The sequence below is a fragment of the Danio rerio genome, chromosome 25 (genome assembly GCF_049306965.1).
Source record: "Danio rerio strain Tuebingen ecotype United States chromosome 25, GRCz12tu, whole genome shotgun sequence".
Taxonomy (NCBI): domain Eukaryota; kingdom Metazoa; phylum Chordata; class Actinopteri; order Cypriniformes; family Danionidae; genus Danio; species Danio rerio.
Window position 1 is genome coordinate 23785207 of NC_133200.1, and position 27982 is coordinate 23813188.

At 33.7% G+C, this 27982-nt stretch overlaps 1 protein-coding gene and 1 long non-coding RNA gene across 5 annotated transcripts in view; one reads left to right on the forward strand and one right to left on the reverse strand.

Annotated features, from left to right (window-relative positions):
• Positions 1-5055, reverse strand: part of LOC110438386 (uncharacterized) — a 53929-nt gene extending 48874 nt beyond the window's left edge. Inside the window, exon 1 of the long non-coding RNA XR_012400406.1 lies at positions 4684-5055. This is a non-coding gene — a long non-coding RNA (uncharacterized lncRNA). The remainder of the gene's footprint in view (positions 1-4683) is intronic.
• The window catches only part of stra6 (signaling receptor and transporter of retinol STRA6), a 63140-nt gene that overhangs the window by 7238 nt on the left and 27920 nt on the right, over positions 1-27982 (forward strand). For 3 of the 4 annotated variants that reach the window (XM_021470528.2, XM_073942312.1, XM_005170689.6), the window contains exons 2-8: positions 8678-8763; positions 12180-12246; positions 15648-15730; positions 15810-15943; positions 22940-23106; positions 24801-24926; positions 27040-27110. In XM_021470528.2, coding sequence (XP_021326203.1) covers positions 8687-8763; positions 12180-12246; positions 15648-15730; positions 15810-15943; positions 22940-23106; positions 24801-24926; positions 27040-27110 — 725 coding nt within the window. In that variant the 5' untranslated portion in view covers positions 8678-8686. 4 annotated transcript variants of the gene reach the window in all.

Sequence of the window (27982 nt, forward strand, 5' to 3'; positions counted from 1 at the left end):
TAAGTCTTAAGATTTTGCTATCTCCAAGTAAACCTAGTCAGGCTCAATAATTTTAAAGTTACCCTGTCAGGACCAACAATAACGTTTCATTTTTTAACTCTACATTTATCATTCATTCATTCATTTATTCATTCATTCATCCATTCATTCATTCATTTTCGACTTAGTCCCTTTATTAATCTGGGGTCACCACAGCGGAATGAACCACCAACTTATCCAGCATGTTTTACGCAGCAGATACTCCATTTAACAATATATTTTATTTATCTTCCTTGCAGTAACGTTTATTTATAAGGTCTCCATACATTTATAACTACCTGATGGGGACACTGACCTGTACAGACTGTTGTCCATACATTTAGATTATTATAATTTATATATATATATATATATATATATATATATATATATATATATATATATATATATATATATATATATATATATATATATATATATTATATTTATTTATTTTTTTTAAATAAATGCTATGTTGAAAAATATACAACTAGAGCTTACTTGTTCTGACAGATTTTTGAAAATATATAGCTAAAAATAATTAAAATAGATTTTTTTTTTTTGATGAGTCAAGTACGAAACAATTCTCAGCATTTAACCCTGCGTAAGTCTATTGAATTCATAAGCAATGGTCTTAAAAAGGTCTTTAACAGTCTTAAAACTGACATGATCTCCACAATTTAGATTAAACCTTTCAGGTTCTCCAAACTTTGTAGGTGTCCTCTCTTTCACTGTAGATTTGTACATTGAACATTTTCAGATACACAATTTCTATAAAAATGATGCTATCAAGAGTATTTTGGATGCTTCCACTTGGTCACTTTTCTTAAAAATTGATAAAAAAAGATATTTTTAACAATGTTGGAAACCTGTAGTCATTGACTTCCATAGTATACAATTCCCTTACAGGTTTCCAACATTCTTTATAATATATCTTCTTCTTTGTTCAACAGAGCAAAAATAAAAATAAAAATTAACTGGTTCAGAAGAAGTGAAGGGTGAGTAAGTGATTACTAAATTGAAATTTTTGAGTAAACTGTCCTTTTGATAATCTTATCTTTTGATAATCTTCCACTCAAAAGTGTTTGAAGGAACTATCGATTGACCCTCTCTGAACCAAACCGTCAGGCACATTTCAATGTTGTAATCGTCAAAAGCATTCTTTGTTCTGCAGCCTTCATTTACCAATCCTGTTGTGCTTTCTCCTAATAGCCGAATGCATTCTGAGAAGGATTTTTCCCCCCTTTCCCAAGTTCTCCACATTGTTATAAATGGATTTCTGTAGCTTTTCTTAACCGTCTTTGACTCTAATCCCCGAATAATAGGGTAACAATGCAGCTGAAGGTTGCAAACACTTTCAGGAAGGGGTGTGGTCAGTTAGTGGGTGTGACAAAGGGCCATGGAAATGTATTTTGCATAATAGCGGAGCATTCATTCATTCATTCATTCATTCAAAAGCTTAACTGGCTCTATTTATAGAAGGCAAATCTTAAAAACAAAGCCCAAAAACATTGTTTTTGTAATCTTTTTTTAATTATATAATTGTATTCGGATGGTGAATGTTGTCGTATCTCTATTCATTCACATGGCTACTACTGATAGATGTTATATAATCAGTAATGTTTTGTGTTTTATTTAAACATGACAAATGAATTGTGTTCACATTTAAAAGTGATTATTTAGTTTTAGTGTTTTATGGGTTGTTGTTTTTTATATATGTATGGACTGGAGTGTTTTGAGTGGTTTTACATTATGGTATTGTGGGTTTTGTGAGTTTTAGAGTAGTTTAATTTAGGGTGTTTTGAGTGACTTTTACAGTAGTCATTACTATACAGTGTTATGAGTGGTTTTATTATGTTGTTATGCATTTTTTAATGATTTGATGATTTAATTGGCTTTTATGAGTATGTTTGGTATTGTTTAAAAGGATAAATCACTTAAAAAAAATAATTATCATCATTTACTTTCCCTTTACTTGTTCTATACCATCTTGTTTTTGTTCTGGTTTGCAAAAAAGAAGATGTAATACGGAAGAATGTTGTAAACCTGTAACCATTGACTTCCATATATGTTTTTCCTATGGAGGTCAATAATTACAGTTTTTTTTTTTTTTTTTTTAGCATTTTTAATCTTCTTTTGTATTCAACAGTAAAAACAGATGTGGAACAAGTAAAAAGTGAGTACATTATGACAGAATTTTCATTTTTTTGGGTGAACTGTCTCTTTAAGTGTTTTAGTGATAGTTTTTTGTGTGGTTGTTATGGTGTTTTGGGTGGTTTTAGGGTGTTTGTGTGGTTTGTACAGTATATTGGTACTGTTTTGTGTGTGTGGTGTGGTTGTTATGGAGTCCTAAATCATCGCTTAGATATTTCTAAGGTGATTTGATTGTGTTGTGTAGTTTTTAGGGTGTTTTAAGTGAGTTCTTAGATTTTTTTTGTTGTTGGTTATTTGTGTGTTTGGTCTCATTATTGCAGCATTACTATGGTGTTTTGTGTGGTTTGGTGTGTTGTCTGGTTGTTAGGGTTTTTTTTTTGTTAGGTGTTGTTCTGTGTAGGTTGTAGAGCATTGATGGATGATTTATTTGGCTTTATTATGGTGTTTGTGTGCTTTTGAGTATTTTTGGTGTTGTTTAAAAGGATAATTCACTCAAAAAATTGAATTATCATCATTTACTCACCCTTTACTTGATCTATACCATTTTGTTTTTTGTTTTGGTGTACAAAAAAAAAAGGATATATAGTACTGAAAAATGTTGGAAACCTGTAACTGTTGTTTCTTTCTGTTAAATTCAATGGTTTTAAGTTTCCAAGAGTCGTTTTGAGGCGTTGCGCTACGCTGTTTAAATAGCAAATGCATTAGCGCTCATTTGTGCGCCCATAGGCATTCTGGTCCAAAAAGTAAGGCGTAGTACTGGCGCGTTGCTATTTTGAGAAACTAAAATAGATTTTTCATTAGACCAAAACTAACCCGGTCTAAACTCCAGCGCAGAGTTGCGCCTCGCTTACGCACTGCTTAATACGCACGAGAGAGCAATAGGCAAATATCTTTACATATGAAAAAAATTAAATAATAAGTATATATAGGATATAATAAGAATAGATATAGGATATAAATATAAAGGATTAAAATATTACAAAACATATTATTTTCTAGCCTACATAAATATGAAAAATCACTGCTTTTATGTCTTCATCTCGGGAGGCTTTTTCAGTTCATTCATAACAATTTGCTTTTGTATAATGTTATTATTATTAGCAGTATTATTTATTATATCCATATTTATATTTGTTTTATTAAAAACAAGCTTAGATTTGCCCAGCTGTCAGGTTTTAGACCTATGGGGCACAGCATGTGTTTTAGGATATAACTCAGGTTTTTGAGCACATTTTGTTATTGTTGTTCATTTATTCGTTTGCTGGAAATTAGAACTGAATTTAGAAATAGTTTTGAAGCAAATCTTTGCGCTTAACAAACAAAATTATTTATTTATAGGCTAATTGATGTCTGTGCTTAAAGGTTTCCCTATCCAAGAGCAAATGTGAAAGTAGAACCATTACCTCTCATTCTCACGCAATAGATGCTCTGTTTAACAGTTTTCTGTTAAAAAAAACTGTTAACTGTTAACTTTTTGCTTGTGAAATGCTAATTTTTTTTCACTTAGACTTACTTTGCGTCCTGTAAATAGCGAATGCGCTCTTGGCGCGACGCAGCTGGCTCTTAAAGGTAATGGGAGATGAGACTCTAATTGGTTTATTCTCAAAACACACCTATAACTCATTAAGAAAATAAACTCAACCCTTTTAGACCATGCGCTATGGCGCAAAGCAGATTTTCCCGTCTTTAAATTAGCAAAAACGCCATCTGACACACCCTGAAAGTGTTTGCGCCCTGCGTTTTGCGCTCTCCGCATGGACCGTCAAAATAGAGCCCATAGTACTGAAGAATGTTGGAAACCTGTTATCATTGACTTCTGTGGAATGTGTTTTTCTTATGGGGGTCAATGGTTACAGGTTTCCAGAATTTTTAGTATATCTTCTTTTGTGTTCAACAGAAAAAAAATAAAAAATTTGGTAAAAACAAGTATAAGTTAAGACAGAAATTTCATTTTTGGGTCAACTGTCCCATTAGATGTTTTAGTTGTAGTGTGTTAAGTGTCTGATAGGGTGTTTAGTGTGGTTTGTACAATATTTTGAGCGGTGTTGTGTGGTCGTTAAAGGTGCAGTAGGTGATCTTCCACAATGCTAACAGCTTAGCATAAATTTCTGAATCACAGTCCCTCCCTTGCCGTCTAGAGCCAAGCCTCCTTAAACACGAGCAATGCAAAAGAACCCTCTCTCATGAGTTAAAAGCCACTAGTCCTTGTCCGGGGGCGTGCAAGCCAAACTGACATGCTATTTCAGAGCGAATATTTAGAGTTGCATGGTAAACGATATAGGGAAAGACTGGGAGGAATAGCGGTATTTACTTGTATTTTGTTGTTAAAATAAATAAAATCCAAATCATCAATGCTGTAAAAGGTCCCTTATAAAACTGAAAATAGTCTTATCAATCTTTTATCGAAAGATTATAGTAGCTGAACAACACTTCTGTGAAGATTTAACCCATTTGTAACAACAACATCTAACACTACATCAGCTTTGCATGAAGCTAAGAACAGAACATTACCTTTCTAAGAGAAATCCTTCAGCCATGGTGTCATCCTTTCTCCAGCGTGCAAAGGTAACTCCAATATTGATTCAGGTTTTTTAAAAGTTTTGTTTCAGCAGGTTTTTACCGATCGAGCGCGCGGCGGTCAGCAGAGATGCCTACAAACGGCTGCGCAGTTGTTCAAATCTGCATTTGCTGACAGACAGTTTGGCCTACTTATCGGAATTATGAGAGATGTCGGTCCGATTGTATTTAATTGGATGAACATTTTTTTCATTTATGCCTTACCCAAAATATAAAAATACATATATATACATTTAGATGATTTACTGTAATCATTACTATTAGACTGTGAAGAGACTTTCAACCAGCACAACAAAAAATGCTTCTGAATACAATCACCTACTGCACCTTTAAGGTGTCCTGAGAGGTTCACAGGGATTTTATGTAATCTCTAAGGTATTTCTAGTGTGATTTTATAATGTTATGTAATTTTTAGGGTTTTATAAGTGAGTTCTCTTTTTTTTTCATTTTTTTGTGTGGTTTAGTGTGTTCAAGGTAGGTTGCACAGCATTGATAAGTTATTCTGAATGGTTTTAATCTGTTTGGTTGTTTTCTTGGGTGTTCAGTGTAGGTTGTACAGCATTGCTACAGTAAGGTATTCTGAATGGTTTTAATGTGTTGTGTGTAGGGCTGCACGGTATATTGAAAAACTAACAGTATCATTATAATAATATTAGTATATGCAATATCTGTATTGCAGAGAAGTGTAATTAATTAAACTAATTGTATGTGCCAGCATTTGTGTTCTGCATGCATGCATAGGTTGTAGTGTGGCCTTTACTATTTTCATCCAGCCTGATCTCACGAGAAAATGTAAGTATTTTACGTTTTGCCAGTTTAGTGGCTAATTCGTACAAATACGTACGAGTTCAGTCGTACGAAATGGTACGATTTTAAAAAGGAGGCGTGGCACCTGACCCCACCCCTAACCCCAACCGTCATTGGGGGATAAGCAAATCGTACTAAATTGTACGAATTAGATCGTACGAATTCATACGAATTAGCCACTAAATGAAAAAGTTACGAATTGCCGTGAGATTGTGTTGTTTCATCCCACCTCTCCAATAGGTGCTGTTAGGTGAACCTAGAACTGATAATAAATACAAATGGCAGGAGACAGGGGGAATATAACAACAAACAATAAGATTGTCTATTTTCAGCTATTGTGCTCATATGTGCACCCATAGGTGTTCTGGTATAAAAAAGGAGGTGTGTTAAGGCGCATTGCTGGTGCGTTGCTATTTTGAGGTACTAAAATAGACTGCACAATAGACCAGCTTAGAGCAGGTCTAAAGTCCAGTGCAGAAAACATTAGTTGCACCTCACTTACAAACTGCTTAGTACACACAGGATGTACAGCAATATGCAAATATCTTTACAAATGAAAAAGAATTAAAGGATTAAAATATTACAATTATTATTAACTCCTACATAAATATAAAAAACACTGCCTTCATGCCTTCTTCATCTCTGAGGGCTTTATCAGTTTATTCGTGACATATTGCTTTTGTATAATGTTATTATTATTATTAGTATTTATTATATACATATTTATATTTGTTTTAATAAAAACAAGCTTAGATTTGCCCACCTGTCAGGTTTTGGACCATATGGGGCACAGCATGTGTATTTGGATATAACTCAGTTTTTTGACCACTTCATTGTTATTATTCATTTATTAATTTACTGGAAATTAGAGTTGAATTTAGAAATAGTTTTGAAACAAATTTTTTACACTTAACAAACAAAATTAATTATGTAGGCTAATGGATATTTGTGCGCACAACATGTTTCCCTATCCACGGAAGAGAGTGAAAGTGAAGAATGAGGAGGCTCATTCTCGTGCTGCAGATGGTCTTTTTCTCTCTTGTGATGCGCTCAGTTTTTCCACTTACAAAGTCCACCATGTAAATAGCAAATGTGCCATGGCACGACGCAACTGACTCTTAAAGGGAATGGGAAATGAGACTCTGATTGGTTTATTCTCAAAACACACCTATAACTTATTAAGAGAATAAGCTCAACCCTGTTAGACCATGTGCCACGGCCTTGATTTTTCCGTCTTTAAAATAGCAAAAGTGCATCATTAATGCTTTTGCGCCCTACGCTTTGGACTTTGTGCCTAGATCATTAAAATAGCGCCCTAAATGTTTGCATTTTGACTAGGCGGGCCGGTATAAGATTACGACGGTATGAAAACCTTGGATAAAAATATCATGGTTTCACAGTATCACAGTACATTTCAATGTGTCAATGTGTTACATCTGTTCTTTACTTGGCGACTGTTTGTAAATTCAATACTGCATTTTCATTCATTCATTTATTCATTCATTTTGAACCGCCAACTTATCCAGCAAGTTTTTACGCAGTGGATGCCCTTCCAGCCGCAACCCATCTCTGTGAAACATCCACACATACACACACACACTCATACACTACGGACAATTTAGCCTACCCAATTCACCTGTACCGCATGTCATTGGACTATGGGGGAAACCGGAGTACCCAGAGGAAACCCACACGAATGCAGGGAGAACATGCAAACTCCACACAGAAACACCAACTTAGCTGAGGATCGAATCTCCAGCCATCTCCATTTTGAAGAATCCCCCCTTCCACCCCTACTCCTTCTTTTCTAGATGGGTGGCACAATGGCCCAGTGGTTAACACTGTAGCCTCACAGCAAAAACTTCACTGGCTCTAGTCCTTACCAAGCCTGCTGACGTTTCTGTGCGGAGTTTACACATTCTCCCTGTGCTCACGTGAGTTTCCTTCCACAGTCCAGAAACATGCAACTTAAGATAATTGATTAATCCTAGTAAGTAGTTATCTCTTAAGAGCAATCACTGTCTGTTCATTATTAACTTCAGCAGGGAGTTCTCGAGATCTACCTCAGCTCAAACTCCTCTCTCGTCTGCAAATGGGAGGGAGCCCCGGGCTCGAGGATCTTATGAGCTCAGTGCTCTCTCCTGGGACAGCATGCCGAACAAGCTTAATAATCAATCATCAGCTAAGTGTGAGCTCTTGAAAGACATGACATGAGATATGGAATTTAATGCAGTGTTTCTTGTCTGCTCTGAGTGCCACTTTTTATCGTATTTCAATCACCCATTAAAGATCACAGATTTTTAAAGAAACCAGATCTTAGAGTGCCAATTTTGTAATGGTGCGACAGTTTACCGGAAACACTTGGGCTGGCTGACTGAAGTGTCTGTGTGCAAATACCCCATTCTCCAATGGAAAAAAAAAAGACTTTCGCTGTTGTGCTCCCACATACGTGTGTGGCTCATGGAAATGACTTCCTTCTACCTCACACTTTTGACTCATCACTGGGAATCTCCACAGCCTGATAACTGGAACAGGAGCTCACATACATGAATTTCCCTATTATCACTGTGGAATATGTCGGCATTCAACCCCCACGCAGTTCCAAACTCTCTTAGCTCCCTATTTAAAAGTTCAGCACTCATTCAGACTCTCAATACTAGCTGTGGGACTATTTGGAAGTCCATCTAATCCGCTCTACATCTACAGGTGGCAGGAGAAATCGGCCGCTGGCCCCATCTAGAAAAGTTCTCTGTGGATTGCTTTCACACCCCCCTCTTTCTTTCTCCCCGCTGCCTTTCTCTCTCTCTCTCTCTTTTGGTTCCAATGAGGTGGTAAATCCCCCCCATCTGAAAAGGAGATCCAAGCTGAAGTAAAGACGTTTTGAGTTGGCATGCTACAGAAAGGAAGCTGTCACAGCTCTCGGCCGCAGTGCTAACAGGGCGTTCGGACAAGAGGACTTTAGGGACACGAGCAGTTTCAATCTGCCAAACTTTGGAGAAAACTTTCCTTCTAAAAAATAACAAGCAATTGTTGTGTTTTGTGTCCCACGGGAGTGTGGAAGGGTGATTTCGGCGGCTCTCAAAGTTATTGGAGCTCACTGAAACTTCTGTTTGCTGTATAGGTTGGCACCATGAGTGCTGAAACTGTGAATAACTACGACTACTCGGATTGGTACGAAAATGCAGCGCCAACCAAAGCTCCTGTCGAGTGAGTACTTTTAAATATGCTTTATAAATGGATGTTAAATGTAGTTAAGACATTGTTGTGATTAATTATGTGGGTAAAATTAGAATTTATTTAACATATTTCTGTTTATTATCGAAAATTGCATAAGATTTGATTAACAATCATATTTTGATATATCAAATATTAATAATAATTATCAAATATTACAGCTAAATAAAAAAATTGGTATACATTTGATAAATAACAATAGTTTGTGATGTTTATATGATAAAAAACTTCAATAATAAATTATATAATTATACAATTGTATAAATATACTTGATGTATATGTTTACCAATAAAATAATCAGATTAAAATGATGGAGAATGTGCTATGTATCAAAAGTTCCTAATTGCATATGGACCAAGTATATAGTATGTTATACACTATATGATGTATATCATAACAGCCTAGCAATTATTAGACATAAATAGACTTGTTGCAGATCATTTTGAGTGGCTTTCTTCTGTTGAACACAAAAGAAGATAGTTTAAAGAATGTTGGAAACATGTAATAATTGCCTTCCAAATTATTTGTTTTTCCAACTATGAAAGTTAATAGTTACAGTTTATTTTTATCATAGCATTTTATTCTCATTAATGTTCATGTTTGCAAGTTGTATTAATGCAAATCAACATTAAATTGTGGTAAGAAGTCTTGAAAGTTAATATATTTTAATTATTTACATAACTTGCATAACAACTTTTAAATAGCATGACATATTTATAAATCCAATATGAAGCATTACTAATGAAATAAACTGATTGAAATGATGGAGAATGTATTATTTATTGAAAGTTCCTAATGACATATGGAACAATTATATTTTTTATTATACAGTATATGATGGATGTTTGACTTGTTGCAGATCAGTTTGAGTTGCTTCTTTTTGTTGAACACAAAAGAAGATATTTTGAAGATTGTTAGAAGCTTGTAACCATTGTCTTCTATATTTTTTTCCTACAAAGGAAGCCAACAGTTAAAGGTTTTATTATCATATCATTTTATCAATATCATTATTGTATATGTATCATTAATGTATGTTTATTTATACATTAAATTGTGATTGGAAGTTTTGAACAGTTAGTATATTTTAATTATTTATGTAACATACAACATTTATATAGCGTAACATATTTATATAAATAAAATGTGAATCATTGCTAATGCAATAATCAGATTAAAATAATGGAGAATGTACTTGAAAGTTTGTACTTTATTGAAAGTTTCTAATGACATATGGACCATGTATATATACAGTATACGGTGCATCTGGAAAGTATTCATAGTGCTTCACTTTTTTCTACATTGCCTGATTCCAAAATGGATTAAATTAAATTATTTCCTTAAAATTCTACACACAATACCCTATAATGACAACGTGCAAAAAGCTTTCTTGAAATTGTTGCAAATTTATTAAAAATAAAAAAAACCTGAAAAATCACATGTACAGAAGTATTCACAGCCTTCACCGTGAAGCTCTAAATTGAGCTCAGGTACGTTCTGTTTCCACTAATCATTCTTGAGATGTTTCAGCAGCTTGAGGAGTTCACCTGTGGTCAATTCAGTTGATTGGACATGATTGGAAAAGGCACACACTCGTCTATATAAGGTCCCAGGGTTGACAGTGCATGTCAAAGCACAAACCAAGCATGAGGACAAAGGAATTGTCTGTAGACCTCCAAGACAGGATTCTCATGAGGCACAAGGCTGGGGAAGGTTACAGAAACATTACTGCTGCTCTGAAAGTTCCAAATGAGCACAGTGTGGAAGATGTTTGTAACCACCAGGATCTCTTCCTAGAGCTGGCTGGCCATCTAAGCTAAGTGAACAGAGAAGGGCCTTTGTCAGGGGGGTGATCAATAACCTGACGGTCACTCTGTCTGAGCTCCAGCGTTATTCACTGGAGAGAGGAAAACCTTACAGAAGGACAACCATCTGTGCAGCAATCCACCAATCAGGCCTGTATGGTAGAATGGCCAGGCGGAAGTCACTCTCCACCTAGAAATTGCCAAAAGGCATCTGAAGGACTTTTAGACCATCAGAAACAAAATTCTCTGGTCTGATGAGACTAAAATGGAACTCTTTAGAGTGAATGCCATGCATTACGTTTGGAGAAAACCAGGCACCGCTCATCACCAGGCTAATACCATCCTTACAGTAAAGCATGGTGGTGGCAGCATCATGCTGTGGGGATGTTTTTCAGCAGCAGGAAGACTACAATTGGAAGACTAGTCAGGATAGAGGGAAAGATGAATGCAGTAATGTACAGCGACATCCTGAATGAAAACCTGCTTCAGAGTGCTCTTTACCTCAGACTGGGGCGACGGTTCATCTTCTAGCAGGACAATGACCCAAAGCACACCGCCAAAATATCAATGGAGTGGCTTCACAGCTACTCGGTGAATGTCCTTGAGTGGCCCAGCCAGAGCATAAGAATACTTATGTACATCTTATTTTTCAGGTTTTTTAATTTTAATAAATTTGCAAAAATAAAAAAATCACATTGTCATTATGGGTTAATGTGTGTAGAATTTTGAGAAATAATTTAATTCATTTTGGACATAAAAAAAATGTGGAAAAAGTGAATCACTATGAGAGAGAGAGAGAGAGAGAGAGAGAGAGAGATGCACTGTAAGATGTATATTTTAACAGCCTAGACTTAATTAGACATATTATGTACTGTAAAAAAAATAAATAAATAAATAAAACAAAGTTGCATTATCGGCTCCAGCAAGTTTAGACATTAACTTGTGATATAATTTCAGCTAGATAACATGCATTAGATATCATTAGATATGATATTTATTGCTGCCCATTATACAGTCTGTGGCCATTCCACAGGGCACTACACAGAACATTTTTTATGGTTTAAAGCCAACAGGTGTGCAAACATATCCGATTATATTTCTGCTGAAAGTCATAACCACATCCATCACTATGACATTTTAGTGTTTTTTTCACTCTGATCTCATCTTTGATTCTTTTCACATATTCAAGAGACTTTTTCGGTTTGATTTTAGTTAACAAGACACCAAACTGTGAATCTTGGGTTACTTCAGTGCATCACATGTTCACCTCATCCAAGACTTCCTCTGCTATTCAAACCAAACTGAATTACCTTTTCATTCATTCGGGAGATTTTGGACTTTAGTAGCTTTAAGCCTTTCTCAGCTTTCCAGATGGGCCGCGTGCTAGCATTTCACGTCAGTCGTGTTACCTTCAGCAAGCACTTTAAATAATAATCTACACTTAAGGAGGTTCAATAGAAGTGCTCTTATTAGTAATGGTCTGTTGCTTGTGAAAGAAGGGGAGGAAGGGAGCATGTGCAGGCTAAGTAATCGGCCTGGAACTCACCAGCTTATGGTAAATACTTTTGTGTTTGTGAAATTTTCAGAGTTATCCCACCATGTGACCCCACCGCTGATGAAGGCCTCTTCCACATATGCATTGCTGCTATATCTGTGAGTCCCCTTCTAATCAGACATACTACATTTTATGTCATCTTTTTTTGTATTCTTTTGTTTGCAAAAACGTTGTCCAAAATTCAGTGACTTAGACTATCTTGGAGTATTGACATCATTCCATTCGTATCAGAGTTTAATCATTGTAAATAATAAACAATTAATTTAAACGACAAACTTGAATTATCATTGTAATAAACATTTACTATTATTATGTACTTTTATGAAATTATAACCTTTAATAGGTAAATAGATCTTTTAAAGGGATAGTTCAACCAAAAATGAAAATTCTGACATAATTTACTCTCTCCAAATCAGTTTATTTCTTCTGTTGAACACAAAAGATGATGTTTGGATGTTTGAATCTTGTATCCATGACCATCCATAGTATTTGTTTTCCTACTATGTGAGTCAATGGCTACAGGTTTTCAACATTATTCAAAATATCTTCTTTTGTGTTCAACAGCACGAAAACTTTTTTGAAATTATGAAACTATCCCTTTAAAAACTGTTTATTGGAGGGTTTTTCAAGGAACCAAAAATAACATGGAAGCACTGTGAAAATGTCTGTTTTGGAACTTTTCTAAAAAAAATAATTACAATAAAATGTGTACCATTATTAATAAAACTGCTGTATTTAAGGATTAGGCTGTCCTAGAAGTTTGTGGGTGGGCTCTTTTCAATTATACCACCCTAGTGACATGGGAAATGCCTTAGCAACCACATATTCCTTTTATTTCAGCATTCCAAATATTTTTAAAATCCATTAACGTTTGCCACTGCAAAATGCCATAGAAGTTAATTCTAAAGTAATTGTTCTATTGTTATATTTGGCTTTTATATTGGGTTATATTGTTATATTGGGTTCTGTTTCTATGGGGAACCAAAAATAGTGTGGAATCACTGTGAAATCCGTGTTTTAGATCCTTTATAGAAAAAGAAAAAAGAGAGTGTGTCACTTAATAAAACAGTAAAATTTGCAGTATTTAAGGATTAGACTGTTCACACTGATTTGTGAGTGGGCACTTTTCAAATACACCACCTTAGCAACATCTTAGCCACCATCTGAAACATCATATATTCCTATTATATCAGCATTCTAAATACTTTTATATTGGTAAAATAAGTAAAATGTGGCCGCTGCAAAATACTATAGTATTTTATTCTGAAACTATTGTTATATTAGGTTCTTATATTGGGTTCTTTTTCTTCAGAGAACCAAAGCAATAGTATGGAATTACTGTGAAATCTCTGTTTTGGATACTTTCTAAAAATAATTACAATAAAAAAGTGCATCATTATTAATAAAACAGATGAAAAACAGCAGTATCTAAAGCTCAGACTGTCCTAAAGGGCTATTGTCAATTACATCATCCTAATAACATCTTAGCCACTATCTGAAACACTTTAGCAATCACATTCCTGTTAAATCAGTATTTCAAATATTTGCATATTGGTTAATTCTATAAAAGTTGGCCACTGCAAAATGCAATAGTAATTCCTTCTGAGATAATTGTTCTATTGTTATATTGGCTTCTTATTTTGGGTTATATAATTATATTGGGTTCTTTTTCTTCAGGGAGCCAAAAACTGTATGGAATCACAGTGAACACTGTTTTTGAACCTTAAAAAAAATTGTATCCATAAATAAAACAGACCAAAAACTGCAGTATTTAAGGATCAGACTGTCCTAAAATTGGGTGAGCTATTGTCAGTTATACCAACCTAGCAACATCTTAGCCACCAAATCAAACACCTTAGCAATCACATATTCCTTTCATGTCAGCGTTCTAAATACCTGCATATTGGTAAAATCCATTACAGTTGGCCACTGCAAAATACCATAGTATTTCATTTTGAAATAATTATTTTGTTGTTATATTGGCTTCTTATATTGGGTTATATTGTTATGTTGGGTTATTTTTCTCCAGGAAACCAAAAATAGTATGGAATCACTGTGAATACTTTGTTTTGAAAACTTAAAAAAATAAAATAAATTAAAAAAATGTATATCATTGTTGATAAAACAGACTAAAAGCTTGAGTATTTAAAGATTAGAGTTCTAGAAATTTGTGGGCAGGCACTTTTCAGTTACACCACCTTAGCAACATCTTAACCACTATCTAAAACACCTTAGCAACAACATATTCCTATTATATCAGCAAGCCAAATACTTGCATATTAGTAAAATCCATTAACGTTTGCCACTGCAAAATATCATACTATTTCATTCTGAGATAATGGTTATATTGGGTTCTTTTTCTTTGGGGAACCAAAAGTAATATGAAATTACTGTGAAATATCTGTTTTAGATCCTTTCTAAAAATTAATAACAATAAATAAGTGTTTCATTATTAATGGAACAGACAACCACATATTCCTTTTATATCAGTATTCCAATTACTTGCATATTGGTAAGATGCATAAAATTCGGCCATTGCAAAATACTATTGTATTTTATTCTGAGATAAATGTTCTTTATATTGGGTTTTTACATGGGTTATACTATTATAATGAGTTCTTACATGGGTTATACTATTATATTGGGTTCTTTTTCTTCAAGGAACCAAACAGTAGTATGGAATCACTGTGAAATCTCTGTTTTGGAATCTTAGCAATCCCTTTTTCCTATCACCGGTATATAAGCTTTCCAAATATTTTCATATTGGTAAAATCTATTAAAATTGCCTAAAGTTGGCTTCTGTTGTTGTATTGAGTGAATAATCAACACAATCTCACAAACTATTTTACATATTGTCAGAAAAGTGCCAAAATTGTACAAAATTAATTCAATATCACTTGTATGTAATGTACTTTTTTTTTTAAAGGAGACATGCTTTTAAGCCGCAGCCCTAACCCTACTCTTTTTTTTTTTATTTTTATGTTGTTTTTTTTTGGTTGATGAGCAGATCATACTAAAATGTATGAATGAGATCATACAAATAAATATGAATTGGCCACTAAATCAAAAAGTTGTTGTGAGATTGCGCTGGAAGAAATAAATGTATATTTCATCACTCATATTGTAACTACCAATTGGTATTTTTCTTTCATTTCTTTTGTACTCATGCTGGAAAAGCCACAACGGAACTGGCCATGATAGAGCCATGTGGATTCAGAACTCACTTTAGGCCCTGACGCTTCCTAAAAGTGTTACAGGTCACTGATCTCAGGCCTCTGCTCTTTGCACTTAATCATAGCAGAGTCACAGGCAGGGGCTGGAAATGGGTTCCGCCCTGGCCTCATAGGGGGGTCTGTGGCCTCATTTGAACCATGAAGCTGTGATGCAGAAGAGGTTAATAAAAGGTGCATGTCACAGCTGCAACAAGCCCCCAGTGGGCCATTAGAGGAGGTTAGCGAGGTTATGGGACCAACAGATTGTTTTCTCTTTATGTCCAAAGTTGGTGGTCATGCTGGTTCTTGCCATCCTTGCCAGACGCCAGAAGCTGAGTGACAATCAAAGAGGACTAACAGGTTTACTCAGGTCAGTTTGATGTCTTTTAGTAAGCAAACCAACCAAATAGCAAGATCTTCATGAAAATATGTTCTTTTCTTTATTTTAGCCCAGTAAACTTTTTAGACCACACGCAACACAAGGGCCTTGCCGTAGCGGTGTATGGAGTTCTCTTCTGCAAGCTGGTTGGAATGGTCCTCAGTCATCATCCGCTTCCTTTCACTAAAGAAGTTGCGAACAAAGGTAAGATGACTAGATTTTTTTGTATTTGATTGATTGATTGATTGATTTAAGTGGTGAAATGCAATATTTAAAGGGATAGTTCACACACACAAAAAAAACGGTTACCTCATTTATTTTCCTTTATGTTTCCCCATTGTCCAAAAACATGCAGTATATGTGAATTGAATAAACTAAATTGGCTGTAGTGTATGAGTGTGAATGAGTGTGTATAGTTGTTTCCCAGTACTGGGTTGTGGCTGGGAGGGCATTCGCTATGCAAAACATATGCTGAAATACTTGGCGGTTCATTCTGCTGTGGGGACCTCTGAAATAGAGACTAAGCCAAATGCTAAATTAATTCCCTATGTAGTTTTAAACATTTGTGTTTTTTTCTCCCGTTGAACACAAATGAAGAAAGTTTGAAGAATGCTGGTTGTTGGGTAGTCAAAAAATGACTTTGGAAGTCAATGGGTTCCAAAAACTAGCATTTTTTCAAAATATCTTCTTTTGTGTTCAACAGAAGATAGAAATTGAAGATAGAAATTAAAATATTTTTTTAACAAGGGAATGGTGAGTCAATGATTACAGATTTACAATTTGTATGTGAACTATCCCTTTAAGGTCGTTATGTAAATTAAAAACAAAAAAGAAGTTTATGTCAGAAGTTTAAAGCAACTTGCAAAGGTGAACTGGCTAGAAAGCTTGCACAAGCTGGTAAATGTCTTCAAATACCGTTGATTGCCCAGTAGGTAGGTGTGGCTCTTAGGCTCCACCTTCTTTTTATGCAAATCTTTTTTTTATTATTTAGTTCGTTCACAATTAAATCATGAACATATTGTTACCTCATCACAATATATGAACTTTCCAACTGTGAAGGCCATTTGAGTACTGTGAACTCATTGTCATGCTCAAGAAACCAGTCTGAGATGATTCACGCTTTATGACATGGCGCAAATTGTAGCTTCAGTTTCTTGTTCTTAGCTGACATGTTGTGCATTCAGAGACGCTCTTCTTCATACCTAAGTTGTAACAAGTAGTTATTTGAATTACTGTTTTCTTTCTATCAGCTTGAACTATCCTGGTCATTCTCCTCTGACCTCTGGCAACAATAAGGCATTTGTGCCCACAGGACTTCCACTCACTGTTTATATTCTCTTTTTCGGACCATTCTCTGTAAACCCTAGAGATAATTGTGCGTGAAAATCCCACTAACTCAGCAGTTTCTGAAAAACTCAGTCCAACCCTTCTGGTACCAACAACCATGCCACGTTCAGAGTCACTTAAATCACGTTTCTCCCCCATTCTGATGCTCGGTTTGAACTGAAACAGATCTTCTTGACCATGTCTACATCCCTAAATGCATTGAGTTGCTGCCATATGATTGACTGATATGCTTTAATAAGCAGTTGGACAGGTGTACTTATTAAAGTTGCCGGTGAGTGTATATGTTCTACATGCATAAGGCATATTATGGTCATTTTCTGCTTTCTTTAAAACTAATGAGGAAATCAAGGGTGCATGATGTCATTAGCATGGTTAGAATTTCTTTTTTCTCTCAGTTTGAACATTAAACATTTGGGATAATGCAAGTACTGAAGTCAGCAAAATTTATAACTGTTCTAGTGTTTTGTGAATATTTTAATGTTTAAAGAGAAAAAAATATATATGTTGTGCCATTTAGGGCAACTATTATGCAAAAAAATCACTTTTATAAAAGGTTTAAACACGTTATGGGCCAGCTGGGTGTGAATATAGCCAGCCGCTAATGGTAAAAAAATGTATATTTGTACTTTTTTTTATAATCACACTTGATTTAAAAAAAAAAAAAAAAACCAGTCTGGAGAAATACTTTTATTGACTTTCTCCCTCTGTACATGTCATTAAAGGGGGAAAGCCCCTCTCATTAGCGACAATCTCTCCCTCATTAACATAAACAGCCCTGAATGAAAAGCAGCCACCCACTGTTAAAGTTTCCCTGCCAAGATAATGTCAGCAGCTAAAAGGCATTATAAAGGTGGAGTTTTAGGATGCAGAAATAAACAGTGAAGTAGCTATAGACTTTCTTTTTCTTTTAAGGCGCTTCGTTTGACTTTTTTTGCTTTTCACAGAGATGACGTTTGTCCTGTTTTGAATCTGCCTCTATGCTGATGCACAGGCATTTGTAGCTCCGCCCTCTTTTAAAAAGAGCTTAGGGCTTAATTTGTGCCGGAACACGTTGGAAACACACCTCTGAAATTTGATCCGGCACCCCATTTTACCACCCCCTTCCTCAACCGGCGTCCTCTCCGTCCGCTGTTCACTTTTTTCCACAATTCCCCAACCCTCTTCTCTTTTGTTCACGACACCCCTTTGCCATCCAACCCCCCGCATTTCCCCCAGTCGTCACATCTTTCGTCTACGATAACCTACCATCCATACAACCACCCATGTTGGGCCATTGTTGCCTTTTTAGTCCAACAATGTATAGGACAGAAACTATCCAGACAGTAATGTGTGAATTGTGGAGCGGCCTAAATCAAAAAAAAAATCAATTGTATTATTTATTTATTTTTTTTTGTAAGTGTGCTTTTTTTTGCTTTTATTCTTGCCATAATAAAAACAAATATTTGTAGAGCAACCCATGTTCTGTTGTCATTAATATTTTAAAGGGCACCTAGGTTACCCCTTTTTTCATATTTAAAAAGTTTTTTGTGTCCCCAGAATGTGTCTGTAATGTTTCAGCTCAAAACACCCATCAGATTATTTATTATAGCTGTTTGAAGTGTCTGTATTATAGCTGGGAAAAGGTTGTTGCTGTTTGTTTTGCCTTTAATGCTAGTCCTTCCCGCCCACCGTTCCCACGTGCCTGTCAGCAACATGCCTCAATCGACACCCTCGGCTGCCTCAGGAAGCAGATCTAAAGTAACGTTTGTGAGAAATACTGCAGTAAGAACTTTACCAATCAGTATTTGATGCATTTGTTGGGGAGTTGCAACAATGAGTCGCACACAATGTTGTTACAAAGTTCACGCACACACAGCGAGGACACACACACATATAGTGCAGACACACACACATACACATACTGTAGCACAGACACACACACACACACACACATAGCGCAGACACACACGTTAAGCTTTGCACTCGTTTTGTACGCATATGTGACAGGATACAGGTTAATATACACTGCTATATGGATATCTTATGTTGATCTGCGGGATCAATAAAATTGTCTAAGTCTAAGTCTGTTATGTTAATGTACAAGATAAACCTAATTAAGTTCTCTCCTACGTCAAGTTGCGGTTGATCTGAAAACCGCTCCAATTAGTCCACCGTTTTTATGTTGTTAAATTAAAAAAAAGGACTGGGTGTGTTTATTTCAGCACAATATGACAGTATATACACTAAACTTACACACATGTCTGTCCAAACAGCTTTAAAAGTAGATTTTTAACCATAGGTGCCCTTTAATAAGCTTTGATAGGTAAAACTGTCTGAGATATGAACAAAAGCAAGTGATGCATCAAAGTCTTAAATAGTCAAAAAATCCTTATAATCATTAAAATAATTATAAAAACAATAAAAAAAGGTGTTTATAGCCTTGAATGATATTAATAATATGACCTAGTTCTGAAAACATGAAAATCTGTCTGACTGTTTGGTATCTTGAGCTGAAACGTACACGTACGCACTCTTGGGACATCAGAGACTTATTTTACATCTTGTAGAAAGCTGCAAAATAGGTCTCTCTTAAAGCAAAGCAATATATATATATATATATATATATATATATATATATATATATATATATATATATATATATATATATATATATATTTATATATATATATATATATATATATATATATATATATATATATATATATATATATATATATATATTCCTTTGTATTTTAATGAAAATCAGTGCTGTTAATAAGATTTCAGGCCACCAAAGTGTTTGGGAAATTTTCTGGTTTGAGATATATCAGAAGGGGTATAGTAGCTCACCCTTCACTGCTCCTATCAAATGAACACTCTCTCTATTCACAAGATGGCACCTATTCAAAGCAGGCTCAGTTCACACAAGAGGATGAAAAGTAGCACCTACCTTTCTCTCTCTCTCTCTCTCTCTCTCTCTCTCTCTCTCTCTCTCTCTCTCTCTCTCTCTCTTTCTCTCTCTTTCTCTCTCTGAACTGCTACTTCTTATTTGGGTTTTATAATTGGATTATTGCTTTTTTCTTTGTTTCTATGGCAAATAGGACTTCAGACCATGCTGTGTTTGCATTATGTAACTGATTGCTGCTTTAATAACTGGATTTCAACATGTAAATCTGCTAGTAAAGTTGGGCAACAGATTTTTGTTGTTGTTCCCGTTTCTTGATTATTTATTTATTTATTTATTTATTTATTTATTGACATTACAAATCATACAGTGGTCATTTTGTTCAAAGCAATTCAATGTGAAATGAAAATGTTAGTCCTGATTCTTAAATAAGAAATGCTAAAGTGCACAAAAACTAAAAGTATCAGGCTCAAAACATTTTCAAAAAGCACAATTAATGTTAATTATTTGTTATTCTTTATCATTGAGTTCTCTGATATATGGCACTGTTTGCAGAACCAGTGACTACATAACAAGTCATAAAGGTCAGTTCTTTTTGGAAATTGGGATGTATAAATAATCTGAAAGCTGAATAAATAAACTTTTCATTGATGTTCGATTTGTTAGGAAAGGATTAGACAATATTTGGATGCGATATTCAAATTATTAAAAAATCTGGATTCTTGAGGGTTCAAAAAATCTAAATATTAAAGATAATCTCAAGATGAAACGCAGATTGAGCAACGCATATAACCAATCAAAAATAAAGTTGTGATATACTTATGGAGGGAAATGTACTGCAATTCTACATGGAACATGAGCTTTGCAATACTTAACCCTTTGATGCACTACATGGGTCTAAAATGACCTGTCTAAATTTATTTTTTTCTATATCTATTTTTATAGCTTGTGCATCAAAAGGTTAATAATCAAATTATGGCATAAAGTAAAAATGATTTTGATACAATGTATTTTTGGCTTTTCCCACAAATCATACACACACACGTTTGTTTTATGAATTGTGGGTACCTTACATAGGTTTCTATTGTTTTTATACTGCACAAACTGTATTTTCTATTGTCCCTACCCCACCCTACCCCTAAACCAAACCATCACAGTGAACTGTACAGTTTTACTTTCTGAAAAAAAATCTCATTCAGTGTAATTTAAAAGCTTTTTGAAAAATGAAGACATCAGCAATGTTCTCACATTGAACCACTTTCTTGTAATACCTGTCATGTATTTGTATTAGTATTATTATTAAATATTTCAAATAAATGTGTTTGTAGAACATTTTTTATTTAGTAGCAAAAGAAAAATAGTAATAAATAATAAGTTTTACATTCAAATAAAGCCATCTGTTTATCATAAAACCGAAACACTCTTCAGCCATCAATAAAAGCCATCTTTTAGATGTGTTTGCACAAATTTTTAATAGGGTAAGCAAAATAATTTTATTTAAAATTGAAAACAAGATTATTTTGCTTTTACTATTTTGCAGATTATATCGTATAACTTAATAATAACATCTGCAGAATAAAGAAAGTTTCTTTTAATTTCAGCTTCAAAGTCTGCTCTTCAAGCAGTGGTTTCCCTTAGAAATGATCATACAGCACTAGTAAAGATTTATCACAAACATCTCAATTAATTTTAATATCTGGTTTTGATGGTTACGGACACTGTGGAATTATAAGAAGCACTACTATTAACAAACCCCAAAATGTATCTCACTTGGACCTAAAATCAACAATATGTTCATATATTAATAACACATTATAAAGAGAATTGGATCTACATACAAGAAAGGCCATGAAATTAGTCATAATATTGGTAAAAGAAACCTCAATAAATTTTCCAACCAGTTGTTTGTTTGTTTGTTTGTTTGTTTGTTTTCTGCTGTAGAATCAGTCACTCCAGGGATCCATACATGTTTTTAATTTTTGGAAAAGATCCTCACACATCTATTTATAGAACACTTTAACTATTAAGCATTTTAAAATCAATTTTAAACACCGTTAATCCAAATAAAGTTTTAGAGTTTAAAGGAAAAATATATTAATAAACTTTTTTATATATATTTTTTTTTTTCTGCAGTTACAATTTAAAGCATTACAATACCCCTACCCTACCACAACCATTGCAATGAAAGAAAAAAATAAATAAATAAAAATAAAGATAAAATATATTTAATTCGAGAGTTTCTGAGTTGACAGTCAGAAAACAGAGTGTACCATTTTTGATCTGTTCATATGTTATCATTTAAGATGAGAGGCTTGGCAACATCTAAAAGAAGGAATATACAAAAAAGGTACATCTTAATACAATTGAAAAAAATAAATAAATAAACTTTCAGATATATCAAAAATGACAGTGAGGCAATACATTGTCATATTATTAGTGAATTTGTTATCATTTGACATGAAGAGTTTGGTAACATCCACAGAGTCAATAGAAATAACATAGAAGAACAAATAAAAATAAATAAAAAAAATTATTCTAAAGACCAGGAATTATAAAATTTTTATATAATCTATTGATTTTTTTCCTTGCGTATGAGCGGGTGCAGCCATTTGAATCTTTTTGGCTCGAGACTTCCAGTACCATTCACTTTCATTGAACTTTAGACGTTAAAAATAGCTCAAATGCTGCTTGATTTTGATGTCTTGTTATTATATCATTCTACTTTGTCTGTATAGTCATAAACACACTTGTTTGAGAGGAGGTGGGTTGAGTGTTTATGCCATTTATTATTCCCAGTCATTTCTCCCATAGGTAACTGAAACAAAAGGTCTAAAACAATCACAAAAACGATGTGTTGAATAAGCACAACACTTTACATTCAGTACAGTGTTTTTAGGCCTAAAGGTATGAGTGGACAAAAAATAGATGTTCAGCTTGACTACATTTATATTGTTGTTTTATTTTTGTAGAATTCTGGATGATTCTGGCACTTTTGTACTACCCCGCATTGTACTACCCTCTCCTGGCCTGTGGTACACTCCACAACAAGGTTGGTTATGTCCTCGGTAGCCTGCTGTCATGGACACACTTTGGCATTCTGGTCTGGCAGAAGGTGGACTGCCCCAAAACACCACAGGTATAACTTACACTAGATATATGGGTATAAAACCCTAGCATTGACTTCCCTTAGATTTCTTTTTGTGTGCATTTAAGAGCCAGACTGAGTTGTCTGCAACTGTTTTGTGGTCTTGATATGACCAAGTAGGACTTGTTCTTGGATTACCATCTTCGTTGATCCTGGAACAACATTCCAATCAGAATTGAGGGATACCAAGGATACCATATGATTACCATTTACTTTAAGTTTATACTTACGGTTAGGTTTATGAACTTTTACATGATTGTATCCAGCTATTATTCCTCTCTGATTTTGGTCATAATTTACAGTCATGGTTGGGTTTAGGGGTAGGGAATAGGTATAGGTATGGAGGTGGCGCAGTAAGTTGCATGTTCACCTCACAGCAAGAAGGTCACTGGTTCGAGCCTTGGCTGGGTCACTAAGCTGAAAAGAAAATGAATGAAAGAATGAATGAATGAATGATTTAATGTATTACATTTTCGAGCAAAAATAATATATTCCAGCATCAAAATAGATGTTAATCCAGAATCGCATAAATCTTGGCAAAATCATGACATGCGTATATCTTCCTGTCATAGATCCATTATGCAGTATGAACAAAGCAGCAAATCAATGCCACTGTAGATAATCATGCACATAGAAGGGAGCCAAAACCCATCTTTACTGTAGTCTGCTTTTATTTGGTGTGCATCAAATGAACCGCACCACAGGTTTTATCAAAAATAAAAGTTGCTGAAACCATTAAAGCCCAAAACTTAACACATTGTTTAAGTAACGCCTCACCTTTTATTTCTATTTTTTTTAAAGGGCTCTTTTTACAAGTCTCCTAGAATTAAACAGTAGATTTAAACCATTTTTGAATCCATACAGCCGAACACTTTTACCTTAGCTTAGCATACTGTAGGTAATCGAATTTGACTATTACCATTTCATTCAAAAACAGATTTTTAATAATATTTCTTTTTAAATGTTAAATCTTCTGTAGTTACATTGTGTAATAAAACTGACAGAAAATGAAAAATAAAATTTTATTGGCCAGTATTACTAGGAATGATACTCTCATTCTGGCGTAGTAGTCAAGAACCTCTGCATCTGCAAAGAAAAGCACAATTATATTTAAGAGCATATTTTGATTTCTGTTTAATGATATCCCAAAATGCACATAAATATACAGGGATAGAAACGTAACTTTAAATCCATCTGTTGCAGCTTAAGTTCATTAATCTTCTCCCATCAGCCTTTCGGTTTTGTTCCTGTTGTCCTCGTGCCTCCTAAATGAATAGTTGAGTCATCAAAACAATTAGTTCCGCTTCTTAAGATCCCACCATGGAGCTTTCCTCAAGTTAATCACTTTAGTTTCTGTCAAAACCTGAAGGAAAAAGTGCCAGGTTACACAACATCTTGAATCTAAATCTATTGTTTGGTTTGATTGTGCTGCCTGATTTTGCACAGTAGCAACAAAACAAAGGGATCGAAATGAAAACTCGCCAACTGGGTTTATTGAATTATTTTTCAAAGCAAAATAAGCTAGCATTGTTAGGATTGTAGAAATTGTGAAGTGAAATTTCAGGATTGATTCACAGAGATTATGGGTGAGAGGAATTCTGGGTAATATATAGCCAGACGAATGATTGCAGTCATTTGATTGTTATTTGTCATTGATTTGTCTGCGCTTTTGTTCTTGTTTGCAGATCTATAAGTACTACGCTCTGTTCGGCAGCCTTCCTCAGATTGCCTGTCTGGCGTTTCTCAGTTTCCAGTATCCGCTACTTCTGTTCAAAGGTTTACAGAATACTGAGACAGCCAATGCCTCTGAGGTAAGACTGCCATGTAATGATTTTTTTTTTCATGAGAAAATAATGAGGGAAATGTCTGAAATGTCAAGCTCATATTCGGCTGTCCTGATATTGTAAGAAAGGGGGGAAAGGCTGTATTTTAATGTATTAATTAAATATTTTTAGACAATAAAATGTTGATTAAATTCCACAAAAAAATTAAATATTTAATAAATAAAATCTGTAATATACATAAAAAGAAAGTCATATTAAAAGGATCACACTCTTATTTAAAGAAATCCTATTGCATTAATCATAATCACTTCTTTTATTTTATTCTAATTAGTTTACTGCTTATTGATGATTGAAAAACAAGGTTCAGGTTTTAAAAGCTGGTCATCTAATTCCTTCAACATCATTTCTGAATTACTTTAGGTTGTAAAATGTCAAATTGGTTGACATTTTAGCCAAAGCTATTTAGGAGTTTATAAAACGGTATTACCTTAAAAAATTATATATATATATATATATATATATGTGTGTGTGTGTGTTTGTTTGGTCATGTATTTAAGGGTTTATTACTTTTTACTTGGTTAGACTACATGACATTTTTAGAGTCATTACACTGAAGAAATATTTAATACTTTCGTAACTATGACATTAAAAATTACATTAAAAGGATACAATTATTTATTTGTTACGTGTAAGGAATAACCAGTTTCTATTAAAATTCTTGACTGTGATTCTTAATGACTTCTTACACTAAAAATGTATTTTTAAAAGGAAACGAAAAGAGAGAAGCCTTTGTGTGCACATTTACATGTACTTAAAGGAATAGTACACCCAAAATAAAAATGACCCAATAATATACTCATTCTCAAGCCATCCTTTGTATATATGACTTTTTTTTTAATGTCAGACGAACACAAAGTAGTTTTAAATTTTATCCTGACTCTTTAATGCTGTATAATGGTGTTTTAGAGTGACTTTTATTTTGAAGCTTCCAAAAGTGCATAAATCCGTTGTCAAACTAACCCATGCACCCATTGTACAAATTTGTACAAATTAGACACTCAAAAAGTTATAATGTCATGAGATGGTGTGGATCTCACAAAAAACATTACTAATTTATGTTTTGTCAATTTAGCGGCTGATTCATATGAAATTAGTCGTATGTAAATGTACGATTTTTGAAAGGGGGCACCAAACCCCACCCCTAAACTCAACTGTACAAATTATATGAATGATCACATACAAATTCATACGAATGCCACTTGTGTAGTGTCATGGTTGTGCATTCGGTCACTGCTGGAATTCATTAATTGGAGTTTCTAATTTAAAAAAGTTAAATACTTATGTTACAAAAATGTATCAATCTGCTTCAAAATACATGCGTCAACCTCCAGACGACATATGGGTTAATTCTACTACAGATTTATGAACTTTTGGAAGCTTCAAAATTAAAAGTCACTGTCTAACACCATTATACAGCATGAAAGAATCTGGATAACATTTAAAACTACTCCGAGTGTGTTCATCTGACAGAAACAATATTCATGTAAACCATATATGACTTAACTGAGACCAAATTATGTGATTATATGTGTTATATGATTTTCATTTTAGGTGAGCTATTTACTTAAGATTTAAATAAAATGGTATTACTTTTTACTTTGTTCCACCACTTGACATCAGTAGTTAATGCCAATATTAATAAACTTTTTAAAAACTTTTTTGAAAAAGTTTTCTAAGCCACATAAATACAATGAATGAATTTTAGCATTATTGTTTTAGTGCTGACCCTTTTGGAACAGGCCTGTGACCCATTTTTAGGTCATGACCGCCAGTTAAGCACCACTGTGTTAATTCATACTGAAGGGACTTAAGCAACATGGAAAGACAAGAGGGGGAGCTGGTAAATTCAGCACCTGCATTCCAGAGGTCTAATCATTGTAAGCGGCTCAATGAGATTGGGTTATGTTTGACTCACAGAGGATATTACACAAACACTGTGTTGTTTTCCCACAGAAAACGCACAATGCCAGTGTTATTCAGCTTTAATCGCTATGAGGAATGCGTTTGGATGAAATAATAAACATTTTACTTTAAACATTGGCTTTAGCACACACAATGATTCATTTATCTTTTTTTGCAGGACCTCAGTAGCAGTTATTACCGAGATTATGTGAAGAAGATTCTCAAAAAGAAAAAGCCCACCAAAATCAGGTGAAGCCTTTATTTATTAACTCAAAGGTCCTATAATGGCAAAAATATTTTATATAGGTTATTATATCAAATATCATTTATTTAAATTTTTTATAAATGTTTTAGCAATTATATTTAAGTATGTTTTTAAAAGATAAGGTGGAGTATAAAGACAAAATATTCATGGTAACAATATATTAATGCTAAAAGTTATTATATATTATTATTATTTAATTATTATTCTATTTATAGTTATTATTTTTAATTAAGAAAAAAATAGAACACCATTTACATACATCATGGTTTATGAACTTGCCAACACTATAAAAAACTATAAAGTAACTTAAAAATAGTTTTTTTTTCTTTTTTAAAAATTAAATGAAAACAATGAACAAATAAATAAATATGCTGCAAACAATAACAAAAGACCTTTTCTGTTGACTAACATTTTCCGGGGTCAGCCAATAAGTAAATAAATAAATACCTAATTGAATAATACTTATACTTGGATAAATATTTAAATACTTGCTAAAATACTTGCTTAAATACTTAAATATTTAATTACTTTATTAATTAATGGCTTAAATACTTAATACATTCTTAATGAAATACTTAATTACTGCAATAAATACTTAAAAATAAATACTTACCCAAATATTTAAATAGTTAAATACTTAAGTACATTCTTGCTTAATTAAATAAATACTTAAATAATTAATACCCAAATATCAAATACCTAAATATTAAATACCTAAATAGAAAATATACATAAGTATTTGAATATTTAAATATTTGCTAAATTACTTGCTAAAATACTTAATTACTTAAATGCTTAATTACTTCATTCATTCATTCATTTATTTTCTTTTCAGCTTAGTCCCTTTATTAATCTG